Below are 22826 nucleotides of genomic sequence, written 5' to 3' on the forward strand. Positions count from 1 at the left end.
GCGTACATGCCGACATGTACGGGAGGCGTGATGTTACGTGAGTGCAAGGTATAACGTTAGAATTGAATTGCAACGACGTTGTATGGTGCATGGCCAGCCGGTATAATATACTCGACGGAAGAAAGGAAAAAGACCATTGCGAAGTGAAATTATTAGAATATACTTTCCATCGCCGCCGCTACACACCGGTATGACGAACAGCCGCTTCATGCCGATCCGAACGGTAATATCACAAGTGTTCGAAGGTAACTATAAACCTGTCGAAGAAAACTAAAAAAAAAAAAACAAAAAAAAAATAAATAAATAAAAATAAGAACATGGGAATATGGGAAACCGAGCTTATAACAAAATTCATTTCCGTCCCACTCGTCGTTTCTACCCCGAAGCTAGATACCGTGACCAACGTTTTCTTTCCATTGTACAAGGAAAATGTGATCAAGCATGGTAGTGTAAATATACATATTTATAACGGGTGAACGAAGAATGGGTACCTACGAGTTATGTCGATAATATCCTCATGGGAAACTTTAATTTTTTCACATCCGAGCACAACGCCCTGAATTTAATCTCCGGTTCCAAATTGCCGCATGCATAGTGTATGTGGTTCAAGCTGGTTTCACCAGCTCCGCGAGGCACAATTTTACAAGCTGCTACTTTAATGAAACGGTCTTCGAACAAACGACGAGTTTTATGTACAGACAGCACCGTATATGTACATTGGAGAGGAGGAAAAAGTACAAGGCAACATTGTGTCGAATCGAGAGTTAGCAGGCACACTTCAGATCTGTACGGAGATAAGGTGAGGCGTTTTCATCCTCGAACCCTGCCAAGATCGGCAGGTACACGATGCGAGACGTTGACCGACAATGAGTGAAATAATTGGAGCTCTGCGTCGACAGAATTTTCTAATTGCACAGCGCGTTAACTCACGCCGTTAAATACACGCTATGACAGTTTATGCTATACCGCAAACTTTTTAACATTCATTGACTGACAAACCCGAGAATGAAATATTGCGCGTATTTCACTTGGAACAGTTCACCCCAAACAAAATGTGATTTTTTAACGTTGTATCGATATTGCAAAACCACCGGATACCACCTCTACGATCACAACCCCTAAAATCGAAAAACTAATTTACAAGGTTGACACTGAAAATTCAACAGCTGCCTCTATTCCGAATAATTTGATTATTTTTATGGAATCAGTGCGGAATTTCACCCTCGATTATTTTCCTCGACGAACGTCCCGAGCCTTAGGCAGATGAAAATTTGAACGATGAAGAGATTCTTGTTACATCGCTATCGAAATGAAAAATTATCCAATATTTTCGCTCATTCGTATGTTTCTTTTCACTGGGGTATCCCGTTAAGAATAATTTGTGCAAAAGTGTTTTTGCGGTTAATATGTTCTGTGTTAAAATCAACCCTTCTATAAAATTTATACAAAATCCGCTGCATTGTGTCAACACATTTCAATTATCAACACTTGATATGCGAGCGCGTGCATTGACACAACATAATTTATTCGGTCGACCTCCGGAGACTTAAAAAAATGTTGACATTGAAATGTTTGTTAAAAAATTCACTCATACACAGCTCGGCACCTAATACCTACCGAACCGTCCCACCGGGTATAGCGAATTACCGTATATCGTCCGTGTACGTTTGTACCCTCAGCTTTCACTATCGACAGTTGTGCAGGCTCCGTTTGTGCCTGAGCGAAGCAGCGACGTTATACATTTAATACGCGGTAATTCATGATCGGTCGTATTCGTCGAATGATCACTTTATCGAGAATCTGCGGAGACCCCGAGGACGGAAGCTAGATCGTGATGACGGCGTACGAAGGAGGGATTAAACGATTCGCACCGACTTGCGAAATTCGAGCATTCACCTCGCGCGGTTACATCACGGCACACGTCTTTACAACACACAATACGTCCTATCGCCGCAGGTAAATTGGACCTGAATCGACAATTACAGATTTAATAAGTCGGTTATCACTCCTTTCTTTCGCGTGTTCGTCTGCCATTTACTTGAAAATGAAAGACTCTTACAAAAATAATCCATCACATCCACGACCGAACGCATGTATGAATTATTCGTATATAGGTAGGTCTACATACGATTACTAATATTATTATGCAACTCGACGCCCGAGGGTCATCCATTCAAGCTTCCTCCAGCGTACCTTGCCTTGCCGTAAAGTATACGTGTCGTACTTGTGTTACCATTTCCTTTAGTTTTCTTTTCTTTCTCTGCTCGTCAAGTCATCGTTACAGCGATCCAATTAGCCAGAATCGCCAGGCGCAACTATCATGGACTGAAAGAAGTAGAATTGTGCAATAACGATAACCTGACAACTCTTCGGCTACATCAGGAGCAGACCCAGTTTCGTGAATCGTGCAGAGATATTGAGATAAAGACAGAGAAGAGGTAGCTGAACGTGGAATGGAAAGAGTCTCAAGGCAACGGTGTTATGAATTTGTTGCTTAAATCGATGCAGAAAAACATGGTTCGTACGTACCTATGGGTGGCAATGCGGCGACCTTAAAACAGGTTGACCAATTCCAGCTGGACGAATAATTGCGGGTAAGCCGACGATAACGACATATTTCTTCTGGCAAAAAACGCCCAATGAGTTTAAGAAATTCCGTTCGTGTCCGCAATCTATAATTCACCGTAGGAAACACCATAGTTTTTTGCATCACAATACGGACGTATGAAACTAAAAGGCGATGAAGAACTACGTCGATGAATAGAAATGGACTGTACTGAATGTCAAGAAGTTGTTGCCGAGGCAATTAACTCGGATTAAAATATGTAAGTATAAAAAATCTGTGTGCCTACATGCATGCCGCGGAGTAATATTCTTTTATCAATTAATTCCCGATTATAAACGTTATTGAGCATTTATTTAATGGCTATTTATTTCCTCATTATAAGTCTGGCTGTTTGGCTCGCTGTATTCACTACCGCAATTAAACATGAATGGAAGAATATGTAGTATTTTACTGTGAAAAGAGACTTGAAGATTTTACAATTTTATCCCGTCTGTTATGGGATCGGTGAGAATACTTAACATTGCATGGTTAAAACAATAGTTCAGGGTCATAAAAACCATAGGTAGTTGGTCCTGTGGTGAAATTGTTTTTTTTTTTTACAAGGTTCTGTTCTCGATTTTACCTCGGAGTGCGCACTGAGTGCTCGTAAAACTTTAAACGCATTTTTCTCGAAATCACTTTGTTCAAACTGGGAGGACAGATTACTTGAACGCCGTTGCATGGAACGATTTAAAATTTTTATAGTAGCTTCATAATTACATTTTCTATGGAAGTCCGTAGCCGTTTTTTTTTTCTTTTTTATCTAATATAAACTTTTTTTTACAAACGATTTACCGCTTATTTTTGTGCAAAAAATCGATTCAATTCTTTAATAATGCACTGTTTCTACAAAATTTGATTTAAAAAAAACCCTACGCACTTCTACAGGCAATAGTATATAAATTATAAAATTTTCGGCTTTTATTCCAGGTCTTATATTTTACGAGAAATTCGTCCTGCCGTGAAGGAGTTTTAAAAAAAGTCATTTCAAAGATTGCTCTGTCGTCGCAATTTTGCATCGAAATGCTTACAAGGCAGTTTTTTATTCATACTTCAATATGTGTTAAACGAATCCCCTGAAAAGAAATCCTGCTCCTTTTTCTATACTCCCAAAATAAATCGTCAAAGTTAGGCGTGTTTTTCGGCCACCAGATTGGCGTTACCCCTTAATCGGGTGAAACAAGGTGGGTAACATATGAACTTTAATTCAGCCGCGGTTCATCTCTGGATATTGCACTTCGACCAAATGTACATGTATATGTGTATTGCACGCGCATGTGCTGTACGAAATATTATAAGGTAGAACATTTTCTGTCGAGGAATACCTCGATACCAGAGTTAAAATTACATCAGAGTGATGGAACAACTACAAATCGACGACTCAAATCCATACATCGTACAGCGACGAGAAAGTGTACGCGTTATAAAGTCTGCGAATAGTCGACGTATATAAATACACTATTGCAGTGTCCGAATAGCTCCACGTATAGATAGAAACACGGCTACTTGTATCAAGGTAGGTATGCCGGCTGCCTCAAAGATTCCCAACTTAGCATAATCCCGGCTAAATGTCGTAATAAGTTAATAATAAAGTGTGATAACTGTTGCATAACGATTATGAATTCATTTGGATGATCGGACGCATCTTTGGCTGAACGACACGTAACGTGTCTAGGTGAGAGAAATATATCTTAATTCGGCAACTATCGGGTGTGAATTGTTGCCAATTTTCCAACGGGATTATTTTATCATAACAAAGTTATGTCGGTATTTAGCACTGTAATGTAGCGAAACTCAAAACTTGTACGTCAAATTGTAACACCACATTTCTTTGAGTAAACCATTATCAAGTCAACCTCTGCTCAGATTTTACACGTGATATCGGTATGATTGATCTGTCAAAAATTCCCAATGCTTATCGGATGATCCTATGCAAAGAAAAAATCTTGTGTAAATGTATTCTAGCTACGAATGGATACGATTTTTCAATTTTGTTCGGCTACTTGAATATTAACCCGGCTGATCAAGTGTCTTTACTGGACAATCAGGGACCCTAGAAGATCCGATATCTAGTTGAAGACGCAATCGGCTTTGTCCGTTAGCAAAAGACGAGCATGAAAAGAATGTGAAACAATCCGAAACCGTGAGAACTTTGACATTTTGTACATAACGGATACGGGCGACAGTTACGGAATAAAACTTGTTGAAGTGTGCGTGAATCAACGTGCGTTATGGCCTGAGCGGTAAGTGGTCAGGCTTTGAAACTTATACACTTACATTTCGCAATAGTTGAAACGCTTAAAACCTATCACTGGTATATACCTATATTTACAGACGCAGATTGAACTGAATTCTTGAAAGCCATTCACCGCGATGGCAATGGATGATTGATAAGCTGTTTGTATTTTTAAAAGTCCCACAGATGCACGAGCCTTGTTAAAAGCATATGTCACCATCGTTTTACAAAACTTTGTTTTCAATTTCGTAAATGGTGCGATATAAATTACCCACGCACGTCACCCTGGCACCACAGACTTTCGTCGTTCCGATCGCTAGTTATTAAATTCAACAATAATACAATGACCTCGATGGGACAGGAGAAGAAGAAGCGAAAGAAGAAAGAATAGGGCGGACAAAAGTGCAACGGGTGCGAAATGTAACGCGGGTGATGTTATCCCTTCGTCGTTCGGCTCACCGGTAAACTGGGCTGATAGTGAGAAGGAGACCTTGATCATTTGATAAAGCTTAGTAGGAACCCAAGCCTGCAGCTCCGAAAGGACTGATTCGCTGCCTTCCGATTTCTCTATTTCCAAACGACGTCTATAGCCGCATACGTGGAGCCTGAGAGACGTATAGGTATATCGAAAGTTAGCACCGGCTTAAATATCGCTTGTACTTGGCCGCTTGAGGCTTCGCGAGCATATATGTGTATATAGTAACACGGCGGAACGGTGGTTCGTAAAAATGAATTTTCTTTACGCGCCTGCGAGCGGGAGGCGGCACGAATACTTCAAGAGCATATGTGAAGCGATAGTGAAAGAGTGAAAGAGCGATTGGTCCGAGGGGGATTTGAGCGTTGAAAAGCAAACACAACGCGTACGTATACCAGGGCATGACACGTAGGAAGCACGGTGAAGAGGACAGGTTCAGAGATAATTGCGTAAGAACCGCTTTTACAACTTCTTATACCGCCGCCAAGACTCGATCGGCGAGGCGTCGTCGCCTCGTGCATGTCATCCTTTGCCATCCTTTTCTTATTGCGAAAAAACTGCTGCTCTCATTGCGATACGCAGCCGATTAATAAAGACTCGCTCGAGTGGATGCGCAATCGGTTCCACACATTGAACCAGTTGTGTCCGAGTGAAAGGGGTTAATTCTTCTCCTTCGCAAACCGGACCATCCAACACTGATTTGATTCGCACGTTTGTTCGAACAGAAGCCTACAATTTTTTTAAGAAATTTTATCAGCATGGCATGCTCTGTCCGTCGTGACGGGCATAAATTTGTGCGACTGGCGTACACTTGTGACCTATTCATCGAATGATGAACATTCGTCCCTTGATCAATTAAAACCTGTTCACAACGTACGATCGGGTGCGTGCACGACGGCACGTATTCTGCGGGACAATCCGGGAGGGAAATCCATCCATTGTCATTGTCAGGGTGACTATTTGTGACTAACCAAATAGCATAGTAGTATTGCGTGGCAAAAAGGCACGGTCGTAAGAGTGATCAAGTTCAATATTATCGTTGAGTCTCATACTTTGGTTGAAGAGCGATAATTAAAGCGGGATACAGCATGGACGGTCTAAAATCGTACCTATTTTTGATAGTTTTTCTTTTTTCAAGAAAATGAAAACGTTCAGAGAAATTTGCGTTTGAAAGCTTTATTATTTATAGTTTCAAGAACATTTACATATCGTAATGATTCGAATGTAACCGCTCAATGAGCACAACGTGAGCGGATGAGTTTAGACCCATTGAGTGGGACACCTGGTGTGTGTCGTCGCCAATTTCAAGTATAAGAAGATAATGACTGCTCTTGGTCAACGTCTCTCTAGTAGGAAGGAGGTGCAGCGGTTCCCATCACCGAAATTGAACATCAACTACCGAAAATCGAGGAATGTGCAAGAAAGGTGAATTTTACCACAAAGAAGGACGTTTAAAACCTAATTAGTAAAAACTCCGAAGGCCACATAAAAATTAAAGAGAGGTTTAATAGAAAGAAACGGGACAAACCCAGTGAAATCCAAGAGTATAGTGCCTCGACGAAATACAATTATTTACAATTATTTATAACTTTAACAATATGCACCATTTTTAAACAATATACATACGGAGTGGATGAACGAATGAATTTTAAGTATAACGGCGGCTCGTGTTTTAATATATCGCTCAAGAAATGAAAATGTCTCATGCTAGTCGTACCTTATCAAATATACGCAATATTCATTATTTAGTAGAAATGATTTTAAATTTTAACAAATTCTTACAACCCCCACCCCAACAGTTAATTGTAAATATAGGACACGCATCGCGTCAAGCGTCGTAGAGCATACGTTGTTTTGTTTCCGCATTGATTCAATGTTATCACCGTCGCCAAGGCAGTCAACGCCAATTCTTTCATCTTGTCCCGATACTTTGTCGGTGGCTTTGCCTAGGCTTAACACCTTTCACTAATCAAATTAGAATTCATCTATACATTGATACACGTATAATACGGGCTTCGCCCTGCCCTACAAGCATATTTTCTTGTCCACAGCATTATGTATTCTTTTTTCATCAGTACCAATTAGCCTCACAGTCAAAGTTACGAATCCCATACAGATAAGAACAGTATCTCAGTAAACGTATCAGAAGAAATAAAATGCCAATGTCGGGTTTATGGTGATTTTATTAGTATCAATTAACATTTAGTCGAATAGCCATGTAACAATCTGCTGATATATTTCAGGTTTATGCGGGAATCCTGTGATTCTGTAACCTACACGAACAAGGATTTGCAATATTTTTAGAATCGATCGATGGATCGCTGACTATAATCTTTACGCATAAAATATGTGGAGATATCGCACGAATTCTCCTTGCCACTGTTGATTAGTGCGCACGCAATTAGCTCTATTATAATTGTATTCCCAAACTCAATTAGCCACATAACGATCCCATTATTTTACGTCTAGCATAGTGGTATAATAAAATTATTTATACCGCCATAAACAAGATTCGCTTCCGATTGAACGACGTAGTTTGAAGAATTGATCGATCATTGGCATGCGATTCCTTACCCACGGCTCAATTCCTTATCCTCGTTTACATGAAACGGTTACATCTTCTAATAGGTGATATTCAATCTCAGCACCGTGAATGCCAACCGGTAATAACCGTTAAAGGCTGAGCTGGTAATTATACGAAATAAAGAACACAAATCTGTGGCAAAGATGATCCAACGTTACTCACAAAATTACAAAATATCACCGCAAATCGTGATCGTTTTCGAGTCTCTCTCATCTGTGCGTGGGATTCGTAGATATATAGCATTGTCTCTCTCTCTTTCTCTCGCTATTCCCAATTTCCCAATCAAACAAACTTATGCGATTACCATAACGAAAGGACTCCGTGAAGTAGCCACGATGAAAAGGCGCTCTAATGGGGACGGAAATGGGAGAGTTTCCTGGTGCCATTTCAATTACTAACCACACGCAATACACAAACACACACACAGCTATGCACACAAACCGACGTTTCGAGAGAGAGACGAAACGGCCACGGCGCGTGGGCGACGCACGCCTCTAGGAACAGGTGTCGGTCTGTGGAGATTTTCGATCAGGTGAGTAGGTACCATTGATCCAGTCCGGCACCTCGCGTAGCTACGGATGAAGCTGAAGCTAGCCGCCAATAGCAGGCCACCGATTAACTAAAGCTTTGTACACGTGCGAATTGTTTACCATTTTCAAATTATTTGAATCAGTAGATAAGCATTATAAATGTCGAAAAGCCATAGATTAGAGTGGTTTTTTTCTATAAAAATCACTTCGAGTGTGAAGTTTTCGCGAATCGATGGCTAGTTTCAGGCACGCGTTAAATCAATGGCAGGGCTATCTCGAGATGACCCACCACAATAGACCAATGGGATTGGCTTTCTCGACGCGGTTCCCTACCCTATGTTTTATCGATGCTTGCAAATATGAGTCATTTCAATCGATCAGAAAAATGGAGGTAAAAATCAGGTTCCAGAAAGTGCGCTTAGTTTGGCATTCTGCATGACTTTCCCCAAAGTTTTTACACTCCTCCATTGGCAAAACAGTAAATATTTATTGCTGATGATCGCCGTCCGATAGTTGAGCAAAGAATGCGAACGAAAGGAAGCAGAATAATTGGTAAGAATAATTTATGAAGCTTCATCTCCAGCCAGTTCATCTCAAATCTTTCCACTGCTACGATCTGGAGGGTTATAATATGGGTTTTCAACATTGTCTAAGGAAAAAAAAAAAAAAAACTTGTTCGGGTCGAGTTTGGAATAAAAGCTCTCCGTTCCAACGCAATTATCCTTGATTGTTGTTGATTAATGGTGACTCACGGTTAAAAAATTAGAAAATATTAGTTTGAAACTAGGTTAATCCTGGTAGCAGCTATATAGCCTATATAGCACGACTAAGAATGCTACCTAAACTAATTATCTTATCCATCTTTCCATGACGAGTGCGGAGGTGATGTTCTTTACGCGGTACCAAACAGCATCGCTAATTCGCTTTGAGAAACCTCGCAATCATGGGCTACACTGCGGTCTAAGTTTATTTCAATTGTGGTATAGCACCGTCGTAATATTTATCCTGGACTCTTGAAGCTTTTGAAGAACTCCGCGAAACATGTTGGATTATATTGCTGTAGCGTTTTAATCAAAATTTCCTCCATGAATATGAGATGGTCATCGGTTATCGAGAGATTTTATCCGTAGATTACGATGTTATTACAAGTGCCTGCGTATTTTGAACGTCGATTAATCCATCGTGCATTGTTCGTTGTGCATAAATACAGAGCAAACGCTTTCATTATTCCGTCGTCCTGATTCTCAGATATTACAGTATATCTACTTCTCAATTATGATCACAGGTTCAGCAAGTCATAACAATTGAAACTGTGCGCGGAATTACGATTGTGTGTAAACTGTGGGAAATACTTTGCTTACTATCAATGTTTCCATGTCATTGACCTTGTTGTCGTGAATGCTTCTTCACAGGTTTGTCGCACGTTGTTGAATAATCATTCGAGATTATAAATTCTCGAGAACAGACGTCGGTACCCGATGATGTATCTACGGAACATTGCAAAGTATGTACAACCAGCGGGAGATGAAATGTACGAGATAGTCGACAATAGGATAAAGTTGTTCACCACCCACGCGAGAGTATTTGATAAACGGATACGGACGATCTTTCGAATCATGCGAATGGATACGAGCGCGTTCGCGATCTTCGTTGGGTATCTTTTCAAATCCCTTCGCTCCATGGGTCATCAAGCGTGATTTATCGACACCCGGGGTAGTTGGTTGATGCCTTAATGGGAAGCTTAGCTCACTCACTCGGCATATTTCGTTCTTTAGAAAAACAAGAAAAACACTCACGACTGCAGTGTACATGCATTAGTACCTACTGGACGTGCTGTGCTGCGCTAGTTACTTATATCGATGCATTAAATATAAAGCTTTTTGAATGATACATGCCTTAGTTGCGACATTAATTTACCCATTTTATAATTGCATTCAATTGATTCCACCACGATTCTTGATGAAGGAAAGTTGCGTAGTCGAGAGTACACGAGACACCGTTGCGAAGTTTCCAAAAATTTAAACCTCAAAACCCACTCCAACCTCTGCGCTGATAATTAAGACCTGTTCCTTGTCATCAGGCAAGCGCTTGGCCTATGTTACATACGGAAAGATCTGACAACATCACGATCCCGGTAAAGATCCAAAACCGCCGAAGACCCATAAAATGTCGGCAGCAGCACGCAACGGAACCGCGGACGCGAAATCTCATTCTCTCGAAAGGCTCTGTGCACAGGCACTTTCTACTTCGATAATTCATGGTGATAAACGGTGCTTGCACGCTAATACCGCGACGAGCAGATTATACCGCTGACGAACCGAATCAATTTCAATTGCGTTCACCTGTAAAATTGTACTGTACCAAAAACGCGGCGAGTGATCCGTCCGAAAAATCTATTGGACAAAGAAGCTGACATCTGTGTGATTTCCTGCGAGAAGCGGAGCATTTGGCCTTAAAATTATGATTCAACGCACGGCTCGTCGACCCAGCGACGCGGAACACCCGGGCTGGCGAAAATCATCTCGGGCAATGCTCCAAGAGTATTGGAAAAAGCTAAAGCCAGGCGACTGAGCCTAGAGATCCGGATGATGAAGAGCTTGCGAGGTTCGATGTAGGCATATCGTTAGGTAAGACTCATGGAAGCTGCGTGTGCACATACTCAAGGTACCGTTACGCCCGGAGTAGGTGTACACCGCATACCCAACAGCACAAGTTGTAAGAGAGTTGAGTGAGTCCTGTTCACGAATGACTAGCTTACCGCGCAACGTACATATACAAGCACGCTTTCCATCCTTCCCGCTATCTCGTCTCGCGGTCTTCCCCAAGGTTAACACCTGCCAGGTTGCGTCTTTCTTCCTTATCGCATCGTCGCCGCATCATCGATTGAATTCAAAGTAGAAAAGGTTCGTACACGCGACAGCACGCGTGTCCGCGGTGGTGTGTGTAACCACAACAAATGTCAACAGTAACGTCATTCGAAAGTACCCAGGAATGAAAGGAAGCAAAGAAGGAAGGAAGGAATTGACGCCCCCAAGTATTACTGCGTCATATTGTTATGCTCTCGAGATCAGAGACTGCGAATCAGTGATCCCCGGAATGACGAATTTTAACTGACCTCATGACCTGACCGCACGATAATTAAGTCCAAGAAGTAGACAAAAAACACAATCGTTCTCGTACGGTTTTTGTTGCGGAATTTTTTCTCCCGCTTTTTTTGCGAGTCTAGGAGTACGTAGAAACACGTCGGTTGGACTGATGATCATTTAGTGTAGTTTTGTCTCCCATTGAATCGCGAGTCAAAAACGAGAATGCATGACTCAACTATGCTGAATGGGTCTTCGACGAGAGTTTGGATACCGGGATACTTTGCCTGGGTATGTTTCATCGAGGTATAAAATTTGCGTATCATTTAAATGGTGAACCAATAGAATTATAGAACCCACTAACGATCCACGCAATGTCTTGTGAATTTGTTTCGATAACCTCAATAACTTTCACGATACTCCTTCGTAACGAAGGAGGACGACCAATGCACAGATGCAGTGTCAAATTGCATTCGCAGCGTCGAATGGTTCGTGACAAGCTGGTTTTGTCTCAGTCATAGAATAGGCACGTCACTGTAATACAACAGCAAAAAATCGTGACAGTTTTCAAAACAGAACCAGTTACCCAAATCAATAACATTCAATTCGATCGAGTCGTAAAGCCTGTGCAATCAGAGGTTCAGCCTCGAGCCTTAACCTAGATAGATAATCTCGACAATCCTTCTTCCTTGATGGTTGCAATTTGAATCTGACATTCGGTATACAAGCGGCGAGCAACAAGGTACAAGCGTCTAAAAACAGATCACCGCGTGTCCATCTCGAGTTGTAAATTGTTCGAAAGGCACGCCGATGCCGTTCTTATGTAGGTGCAGATACGGCGGCACCATCTGGTTTTATAGGCATCGTTGCGTCGTGGTGACAGATCTTTGTACACCGGTTGAGTGTATCAGTATAGTATCGGTAAGTAGGTGGGAATTGAGAAAAAAACGAAGTGCAGAAAAGAACGAGCTTTTATAATTTCCGTGCTACTGTACCGAACTACCATTCATATTAGGAACCAGTCTATGACCCCCATGACTCAATGTATACGCATGCGTAGGCATACATACAACATCAGTATAAGGTGGATTCAAGGCTGATCCAGTCTAAATATCAGGATTCGCATATGTATCGGACTAAGGACTGGCAAGGAATGTGAAAAAATAAAACAAAAAAATAAAAAATGCTGAGACACATCAATGTCGGTTTGTTATCTCATGCGCCAATAAATTCACGATCATTATAAGCACTGGCTTCTAGAACTTTGTGTTTATATACTTGACAAATTGGAGGAAGAAGAGGAGCCGCAGTTCCGGGACAATCTAAGAATACTGTTACAGTGTTCTAGTTTTCCACGACTTTACTTTCGTTTTTTTACACCTCGATTCGAGATCGATGAGAACGTGATCTGGTGAGCAAATTTTCACAAAGAATCGTGTTTTTAACGGTATAAAATATAAGGTTCAGCAATTGTGCTTGATCACAGCCGGAGTTCAGTAAAATCAATTAATTATTAACAACGTCCTGCCAGTTGCTACGTTAAACTGTGAAATTTTTCACCCATAGCAATTTCGCTTTCTATTGCATCACGGTAAGATACATTCGTGTAAAGACGCAGCGCTAAACGTTTTTTTGTTGGTGATTTCCGGCTGTGCAATGATGCGATATTACAAGTTTACCAACTTTTACTCTCTCAGTTTGATGGGTAAAAAATATAAAATAAACTTCGAGATAACCAGCTCCCAGACATTTCTAAAATTTTATTTAACCCAATGGTGTTCGGTCGTAAGGACTCGATCGCGCGTCCAGTTTTCATATTTATCGTCGAGGCACTTGGCATTTAGAGGATGTGCCACAAATTGTCTGATCTGGCCGCATTGACTTAAATATTATAATTAAGCGAGATATCGAAGTAGGCGCGTTAACTAAATTTTACGGTGTATCGACGTAATTTATTCTCAAAATTACACGCGCACCTGTTAATGATATTTATATACCTTGCACTGGGCCGGAGAGAAGCTGTGTTTTTAATTATTAACAGACGCAACGAAAGTTTAATCGTTAAATTGTGAATTTTCGATTCCAACGTAAAAGAAAAATCACTACAAGCACTGTCGGAATCCGAGTAGGTAATATCCTTCAATAAACGCGCACACGTAATTCTAGCGAAAGTTCTCAAGCAGCTCTGTTTGTACTCGAGCCGTGAGCTACTCGAGGAGGCTTGAGAGGAAACCGAATCCTCGTCAAAAAAAATTTGACAATGATTGAGGTAGGTGTACCAGTTATTGACCCTGTCCCAATTATTGACCTCGTTTGGTTGCATCCGTTTGATCCTTAGTTCTAGAATTACCGAAAAATAAATTTGCATCGTCTGACCCTCTGGCAATTGGTTTTACTCATCGAGGAATTCACAATTTGTGCCATAAATTTATTATTATTCGAAAATAGAAGAGTCGATAATTGGGTGTGTCCGGTAGGCTTACCTTTAGGTCAGAAGTTACGGATCTCATTCAACAGGCGTGCTCGGCAACGAAATATGACAAGGAACTCACCTGTTCCGATTAGCGCCTCGCGAGGGAGCGGGAAGAAGACTTCCGTTGATGTTGTTGCTCGTTGCGCTGCTAATGCTGTTTGCGTTTCTGATGCTGCGCTGGTCGGCCGAGGTCCTAGGAAGTCTTGGACTTCCGGCAAGCACGAAGCCTAAAAGATACGCCGCTAGCACAAATTTTATCATGGTCACTGCCGTTCGGATCTCGGATTTTTCTCTAAGAACCGTTCCAATTTAGTCACAGTATTTTATGCACTATAACAATATCTTATTTGGCTCAATTCCTTTACACCACTTTTCCGATTATATTTTCACTTTAATACGATTCACCGAGTTTATTTTCTGTCATCAATTTTTGACTCGCCCTACTGCTTTCTCCCTTTATCTATTGATTTATTTATTTATTTGCTTATTTGTTTATTCATTTATCTGTCATCGCCATTTTATTGTTAACGTGTTAAAACCGTTAAAACGTTCAGGTCGCGAGGCGCAGAATTTCCGATTTATAAGGGCGATTAGTTCCTCTGGATCCGTGGTGTTCTGTTTATTCCACGTAATTTTCACTGGCAATGGGTCTGCGTTGCTCGAATTTGATCCGAGTCAAAGATAAAAGCGAACAAGTCACTGAGTGAATGCAGGTTATCAATTCAGACTCGTAGCTGCTTATCGTCCTTCCGGTTATCAATTCACTTTCGCCACGTAGCAGTCCAATGATTTCAGTGGAACTGTACAACCAGCACCATATCCTCGGTCGAAATGTCTCGTTTTGAAAAATGCATGATTAAACACCGTGCTTATGAAAATTTATGTCCCGATAGTTAATCCAAGTATCCCTCGTCTCTTTCGTCCAGGCCAGACTATTCTGCTCCAAGAAAAAAGAAAGAAACAAACGTTGATTTAGTTTAGTATTTAATTTTTTCTCCAACAATTATCAATAACATGTAGAAAGTGAGCCTCTCTAAATAACGATTATATATTTGCACGACCGTCCGCTATACATATCAAATTTCTTCTTTCATCCCAGGTCTACAGAAATTTTCGAAAACTGTGTGACGTTCGATTCATGTTTCCAATCAATCAATTGACCTTAGCTATAATTAACGAATTTTTACTACCAATTTAAATATATTTTTCCATACATTTCAATTTTGCAATATTCAATGTGATTAAACACGCTATTTCAAATTCAACGGATATAAAAAATATATAAGCAACTGTTATCGTACAATCTGGGTGTGTTGCCGAATTTTCAAACGGCGAGAAAGGTGGAGAATCGTTTGTTCAACGATCAGGAACCTCTCACGGCTGTGTCGAGACTGAACGAGATTTGTGTCGAGAACGAATCTATATATATGCATGAATATTGCGAGAGGGGAGGAAATGAAATTTTTTTTTTCCAGCAATGCTTTTTCTCTTCACGCAGTCCCTACTCAGTCCGTCGCGTAAGTGCAAACAAAATTGGCAAGACGGTGAAGTTATATTCCAGGTATGTAACAAGACAGTTTTTGTCGTTAAAATTCAATGAAACAGTACAGTAGGTACAACGAACGTCTCACAATTTCCGAATCAGATATACGTATTAATATATCAAATATTTACCACATGTGTAACAATATGTCAGATAAAACTTTTCAACGAACAAAAAATATAGAAAAAATAAATAAAATAATGAAAAACTATACAACTGGTGCGTGTGCCGATATTAAGTGTTTGCTTTTGTTATTATTTTTCGGCGGGTTTTTATTTTCACAAACTCTTGCGACGAGAGGCGATAGAAGTATTATTGTTCAATTTTACGATCTCGACTTGGCTCCTCGTGTCAAGCGACAGTCTCTGTCTCGGTGGGTCCGGTCCGTCCGTAGACGCGGCAGCTGGCAAAGTGTCTGTCCCTACCTTCGTCTGTCTACCGCGAACTCGGTGTCCTATACCCAGTCGTCCCCGGGCCAGGGCACGCGCTCTCAGTCAACCGGCAGACTTACTTTCACATAAGATCCTTACCGGCATGGTGGGGCACGCCGCGTGCATGATAGTCGGTGCTACGGATCGATGATATATATCGAAAACCGAACGAGCGAAGAGAAGTAACCAGAACAAAACGGAACGAAGGCTATTTATACGCGGGGAGAGGAAAAGGAGCAGATTTTACTCAAAACTGCAGAAAAATAGGGACACGTAGAGGGTTTTGCTAAAATATACCTGTGTCAAATACATTTTTTTTTTTTACTGTAGATGTAGCAGGTTTTACTCTGCACGCAATGGTTTTCACTGTTTCTAGAATAAATTCTGTATTTTGAGGAACTATGATTTACAAAAAAAAAAAACGTCACGTGTCCCTCTTTTCTTGTAGTTTTTAGTAACACTGCATTTTTATTCTTTCCGTGTATATATGTACACAAAAAACTTGGTCGGGCGAGAATTTTCGCCGAAGAAATGTTTTCTAACAGGTACTCCAGTACCCTTTGTCCGTACATACAATTGGGCTGTAATCATGTAAGTATCAATTGGCGGTATGGGGAAATTTTTACAAATTGCAACTATTAAATTAACCTGACTCATTCGCTTAATTAACGCGGCTTGATATTTTGGCACAAATGTTTCACAGATGCGGAAGTAACTTTTTAAGTACCTACAAGATTATCATTCCCAATGTTTCTGCACGTATAACATAGCTCGGGGAAAATGTAAATGTAATACTTAAACTAAATGATTATATTTTATGTACCGAGGACAGCAATAATTTTTTTAATTTATCTTGTACTCGATGAGAACCTGCCGATTCATTTATTGCCAAAAGAGATGACTAGAGGCAAGTCTCTATCTACGTGAGAGGCAAAATATAATAATCCATTGGTAGTTGAAACCATGCCATATCAAATGTTGAATTCTGCACAAGGCTACGGAATCGATTAAGTTACCGGTACACGTTGTTACAGGCCGATCCTATTTTGACACGAGACACACACGATTTATACCTATATGATACAGACACGCGCGTTCGCGATTGTATAAATGCCACTAGAAAATTTAAGTCAAGGATAATCGCGATATTATTCATTATTACTATTAGATTTTTTCAAAGCAGGATTCAATATTTTGGGGACCACAACGTGCGGCACGATAGTCCTTGCCTGTCTGCGTACACGGGGTTATCCGATACGTCGTCATATCGGAGGAGCGTTTTTTCGTACAATTTACTCCGGTGTGTTCGTCGCGTGTCGCGAGGGAAACTCTGATCGAGTAGGTGAGCTTTGATAATCGTGTCGGGGGATTGAAATCGTCTAGTTTTGCGGCCGCGCGATATCTGGGCTACCTGCTGCTGGTTAATATCTACAAGCTGCAAGGTAGGCTAGAGCCACGATATTCAGTCGGAGGAAAAATGGTCTATACCTGGATATAGAAAGGCTGGCACTAAGATTGTCCTAGAATCGTCGAAGGCCGTAGGTGGTCGTCGGCTCGGGCCGAAGTGAAACACCATAACGCTGCACATTCCCATTGTCTTATAGAAACATCGTTCGTAGCTCGCAATCATGCTTCTTATCGGACTATCACCGGCGCGATTTACACCCGGAGCTCGGGTTCCACTCGACGTACAGCTCGAAGGCTAGTTCCGCTGGAGAGGCTGCAGTTTCGCAACTCCGAGGACTATTCCGCACGTCGAGACTGATCGATCTCGAAGTGGACCCGCAACTTTGAAATTTTCCAGCGTCGAATATTAATTAATCTGTTGTTCCCGCGAACGCGGCCTGGCCTGTCATTTTTCCAGTCCAGAGGGCCGAGTGTCGAAATATACCTATCGTCAATTACCGCAAACGTCAGAATGTATGATAATCGTCGTTTGGCCCACAAAATGCTCAGAGCGACGCGTGTTTCTCCGATCAAAAGTTTCACTGTTCAAATACGACGACTCTTGGACATTGTGAAACGGTATTTCCGGCTGCATTGCGGACCGTCGCGTGGTTCGCCTCCGGCGTGATCCACGATGCGTCGGAAATCTGCTCGACAACGATTTGCCGAATCGCGGAGCAGGCAAGTCTTGATTCTCTTCTTCGCATCTGCGGACTCCTGGCTCGCGGTTGCTCAAGAGCAGAGTCTGCGAAACGCGGACAGAGGCGGTGTGGAAATTCCAAATTTTGAAAATTGCCACAGCGCCAAATTTCGAATGTTTCGGTGGCGAAACTTAAAGTAAAGAAATCAAACTTGGACGAAACATCGAAGCTTTGAATGATCCGAAAACCGACGCTCAAAGTTCCGGAAGTGCAAAATTCTGAAAGGGTAAAAGCCTCAAAGGACAAAATGACGAAACGGCGTAACTCCGACAAGTCAAAGTTCCGAAAACGAGAACATTGAAGAATCAAAGATCGAAACTCTGAATGATCAAAGCTTTTCAGTTCTGTGAAATTCTGGCTTGGTGAAATTTCACCACTATGAACTTTCTTTGTTTCGGATTTTCGATATTTTTACGTTCGGAATCCTGGTCATTCTGCTTTTTCACACCCCCTCGTTGAGTTAACTACGCTGTGTGAGCATACATTGATTTACGGAATTTTATCTATCGAAACTTTATTTTTCGGAATTTTGCTTCATCGAATAACTTTACATTTATAGGAACTTGGCTCTATCGTAACTTGGATTTTCGGAACCTTGCATTTCGAAACTTTGTTCTTCCATAAAAGTTTGATTTCTTTACTTCAAGTTTCGCCACAAAATAATTCGTCATCAGGCGCTGTCGAAACTTTACAAATTTGGAACTCGAACCCCGCCCCATGTCTTTGACGAGTGCCATTTCCTAGTTGCAGTCGATACAACAAAAATTTATTCTGTCCTTTGATTAATACCTGGAAAATCATTGTACTTCCAAACCGAATAAGCACCACTGTTCGTTTCGCGCAACTGCTAATGAGAGTTGATATCTTCTCGGAACGATCTCGTACGAGTAACGTATAGACGAAAACAACCAAATGCCAGACATATCGACTGTGAATCCAAATTCCTCCGATATTTTATAATCCAGGGGAAGACGTCACACCTGTAAAGTTGCTTCGCGGTCGAGTTCACCGCCCCCGCTGCACGCGCCTTTTACACAACGTAATAACACCCGCTCCGTTACGTGCACAACGACTTACAAGATGCAGCAGTATACGATATTACACGAGTAAAGGTTAAACGAAGTGCAAGGCAATCGACCCGTGTGCCACGCTTCATTCCGCGTATCTCGTTATTATCTGTTCATCGGTGGGCGCGGGGTATATGTATAGGTTATTCATTGTCTGGCCGCCCCAGACGTGGGACACGAGACGGAAGGTCGCCGTCGCTTGTATCTAGCTGTTCCCCTCGGATAACACAGAAAAACAATAACGTAAAAAAAGAATTTTTTATGCCACCCTGATTTTTTCTGTGAATTTTGGTCTTCGAAAACGTAGAATTTAAGAATAAAATCACGACTATGTTCGTAAATTCTTCGTTGCCAAAAACGAAAATTCACGGAAAAATAATCGGGGCGGTAATAAAAATTTTTTTTTATTTGTTCGTCAAGCCGTCTAGTATTGTTTTTTAAATGAACTTTAGATAATTGAAAAAAATCGAGTTTAATCTAAATACTGCTTTTTCAGTCGCTTATGAAGATATCTATGAAATAAATAACTGGAGCCAATTTTGGAAAACTACGCTTACACCTAGGTTCGTTGACATTACGTCTTACTAATAACACTGAAATACCAAAGGTAACAAACCGCTGTTTACCAGTGTACCTAATTATTATTAGCCTCATATTTAGCTATTGCTCGATGAATTGCAAAGATTTTTATTTTCTTAATTATTATGACTAATTTCAAGACTCTGAATTTACACTGTTACAATTTACAACAATGCAAATGCCGCACATTAAGATGAATATTCGGTACGGGTACAGTAACTTGAAGCGAAGAGAAAATTTGGGTAAAGGTACGTAAAAATCAATCCTTTGTCTCATCGACCTGGGCTTCCCACAATTTTTCCGACAAAAAACCCCTTCTTAAAAATTTTAATTCCTTTTTGGTCTGTGTAGAATTGTAACGTGCCACGAGTACGGAGGAAAAGAATTTCTTGGCAACGCCAACTCATAATCTACATGTGTACAATATTATTTCACTTATTAACAGTAATTCTTAGTAGTCGTTTCACCTGATCCCTGATAATAACTGCTCGCTTTCATGTAATTAATATACGTTAAGGTAAAACTGAAGTTTCAATCTATGTTAATAGTATCACTGTCGCTACGGTTGACACTGTCTCACCCGTCAGATAAAATATAACACATACAAATCTTAGCTCTGAAAATATCACTTGTTAAAATACAAAGCGGAGGCAAAGATCACTTCATAACTATTATTACTGCAACTACTAAATTTCAGTTGATACACTAAAAAATCCTGATTCACGATATAACTTCGTATACAAATTTTCATAATGTTCATCAATATATTGAACTTGGTAAAATTAGAGTAGACTTTCACCAGCTTTTACTCAGGGCTGAATATGGGAACATGTGACATGTGCTTAACAACTGCCGCAAAGATCCGGCTTATCACGATCCTGCCCTAAGCAAAAAGTAGTGAAAGTTTAATATAATTTTACCAAGATCAATATTTCAACGGGCATAAGAAGATTCGTACAGGGTTTGTGTCAGGGTTTGCTTCTCTGATTGTATGGCAGAAGAATGAGGGAAAGAACACGAAACTTATTAGGATTTTGGCGCATACTCGAATACGGAAAAACACGCATGTTGTATAATTAATAATTAAAAATTAAAGAAGTACAATTTTTTCGTATTGAAAACTTGACATCTTCCTGATATCAGTAAAATGCATTTTGAAAAGCGTAATGCATTGAAAGATTTCATATGCACTTACTGCAGCAGCACGAGGTATGTTATTAATCAGCCTACGTGTGTGTTTTCTCCGGAACGACTCTCCGCGTAATTAACATGGATGCCGTTATATTTTATACCGTATAAACTACAACTTGAGTTGTGAATTTGAAAGGCTACGCGACTGTAGGAATAATAAGCAGATTAACGCGTCCGCACCAGAATACTTTAATGCGAAAACGGTATTAACTAGATGTAACTCATTGGTCTCGGCTCATTATGGAAACGGTTAACTTTTAATCAGTGAGTCGGCACCGCCAACATCTCGTGAGTAGGAAATTTCTGCAGCCCAGGGTCCGATCAACATCTGCAGCTATCGCAACGCGTAGAAGTCGTATCTCATCTGCAATATCCCGAGGACGAGGTATAAACCCTGGTGTTATTCAGAGTAAATATTCACAAGTGATCATGCGATCGACCAACGATGCGTAGCGAATGCGCTGGAATTTAGAATCTTTCTTTTTTGCAATTATCCCTTCAGACGAGACGTCGTGACGTCGCCTATGTATAACCTACAGGTATATGCTGCGCTTGCCTTGCTGCAAGTTTTTATTGCATACGCTCGTATAATGAAGTATGCAAAAAATAAGACTTCCTGCAGGCTGTACATTCAATGCCTTTGGAAGTAGGTGAGAATTTATGAAATGTATAGGGCAACCGTCAATTGTAATGACCATGTTACGGCGTATACATGGTATATAATGTATAATATACATTTTTAATAGTAAGTGCAGTCTGCACTCTGCAGAGGGGCGATTTCCAGCACTACAATTCGATATTGGAGTAAGGTCGAATCTCAAACGCTTACCGCGGGAGAATGTTCGCCTTGAAGTTACACTCGATTTACACCTTGGATCGTGCAGATATACTTGTATGGTTTACACATACGTGTGAGAAAGGAAGTTGTAATAATTAACCATGCGTAATTCTCAATATTCTTAATATTGGAGGAACAAAACTATTTATCCAGTATACTGTTCAGTAACGTACTTATATCTCCAAACCAAAAGCAGATTAGTAGCCGCAGGCTTGAGGTCATGTATTAGTACTACCTTTACCGACCGAGCAAATTCAGCCTTTTTCTTCCTATATGAAATAAACAAACGAACGAAAAGAGTTCAAATTCCGACGGTAAGTCTCTCGTTTGTAGGAAAATTCGGGAAAGTTACTCGTAACCAGAAAATCGTTAAAGAAATGTGTACTTTTTTTGACGCGTGTTACCATTCCCACATTTCGCGCATTTCAGGGACCAAAAAGTGCATAGCTGAGTTACTTTGCCCAATTCCGGCACGAACGAGGAGTAAAATGAGCCATCGTGAGACTGTTTTCGTGCAATATTGAGCACGTTAGACGAGAATTAGGGATTACAATAATTTCGTAAATAATTAGCTCTCACGATCAGCCGGGCGCCTTAACAGTGTCTCTCTTCGGGATACAAGAATGACTTTGTGCAGGATATATATTGTTGTACATTGTGCATACCTGCCTGATGTATTAGACACCGCAACCGTGGAAACTCGAAGGATTTCAGTGATATCGTAAGCACATAATGTGAACTAGAATGTGGTTTTTTTCCCAACTTCATGCGAACGGTCATGCACCACAAGTCACAGGTGGGTGGAGAGCCGTAGTTACATACGGTATACGTAGCATGGAGAACCGCGGTTGCAAGGATGATCAGGTGCAGTAAGTGAAGAACGATGCGATACAATATTTCGTCGTAGGAAAATATAATTCCCGTTGCCTACAGAGTCTAACGATCTATACGTACGCCATCTAGTCTGCGGACAATTTATGCCGGCGTGGGTCGTCGATTTTCTCCGTGCATAACGAAAAATGATGTGCCTTATATCGGTACCCA

General features: G+C 40.8%; 1 protein-coding gene across 7 annotated transcripts in view; it reads right to left on the reverse strand.

Moving 5' to 3' along the window:
* Positions 1–15995, reverse strand: part of LOC124297662 (angiopoietin-2-like) — a 68582-nt gene extending 52587 nt beyond the window's left edge. For 3 of the 7 annotated variants that reach the window (XM_046748929.1, XM_046748927.1, XM_046748928.1), the window contains exons 1-2: positions 15661–15936; positions 14066–14923 (exon numbers count right to left, since the gene is read on the reverse strand). In XM_046748929.1, the coding sequence (XP_046604885.1) occupies positions 14066–14247 (182 nt within the window). In that variant the 5' untranslated portion in view covers positions 14248–14923; positions 15661–15936. The other 4 variants (XM_046748926.1, XM_046748924.1, XM_046748923.1 and 1 more) reach the window with 4 other exon arrangements.
* Positions 15996–22826: the final 6831 nt, after the last annotated feature.

The sequence above is a fragment of the Neodiprion virginianus genome, chromosome 2, assembly GCF_021901495.1.
Source record: "Neodiprion virginianus isolate iyNeoVirg1 chromosome 2, iyNeoVirg1.1, whole genome shotgun sequence".
In the NCBI taxonomy this organism is placed as follows: Eukaryota; Metazoa; Arthropoda; class Insecta; order Hymenoptera; family Diprionidae; genus Neodiprion; species Neodiprion virginianus.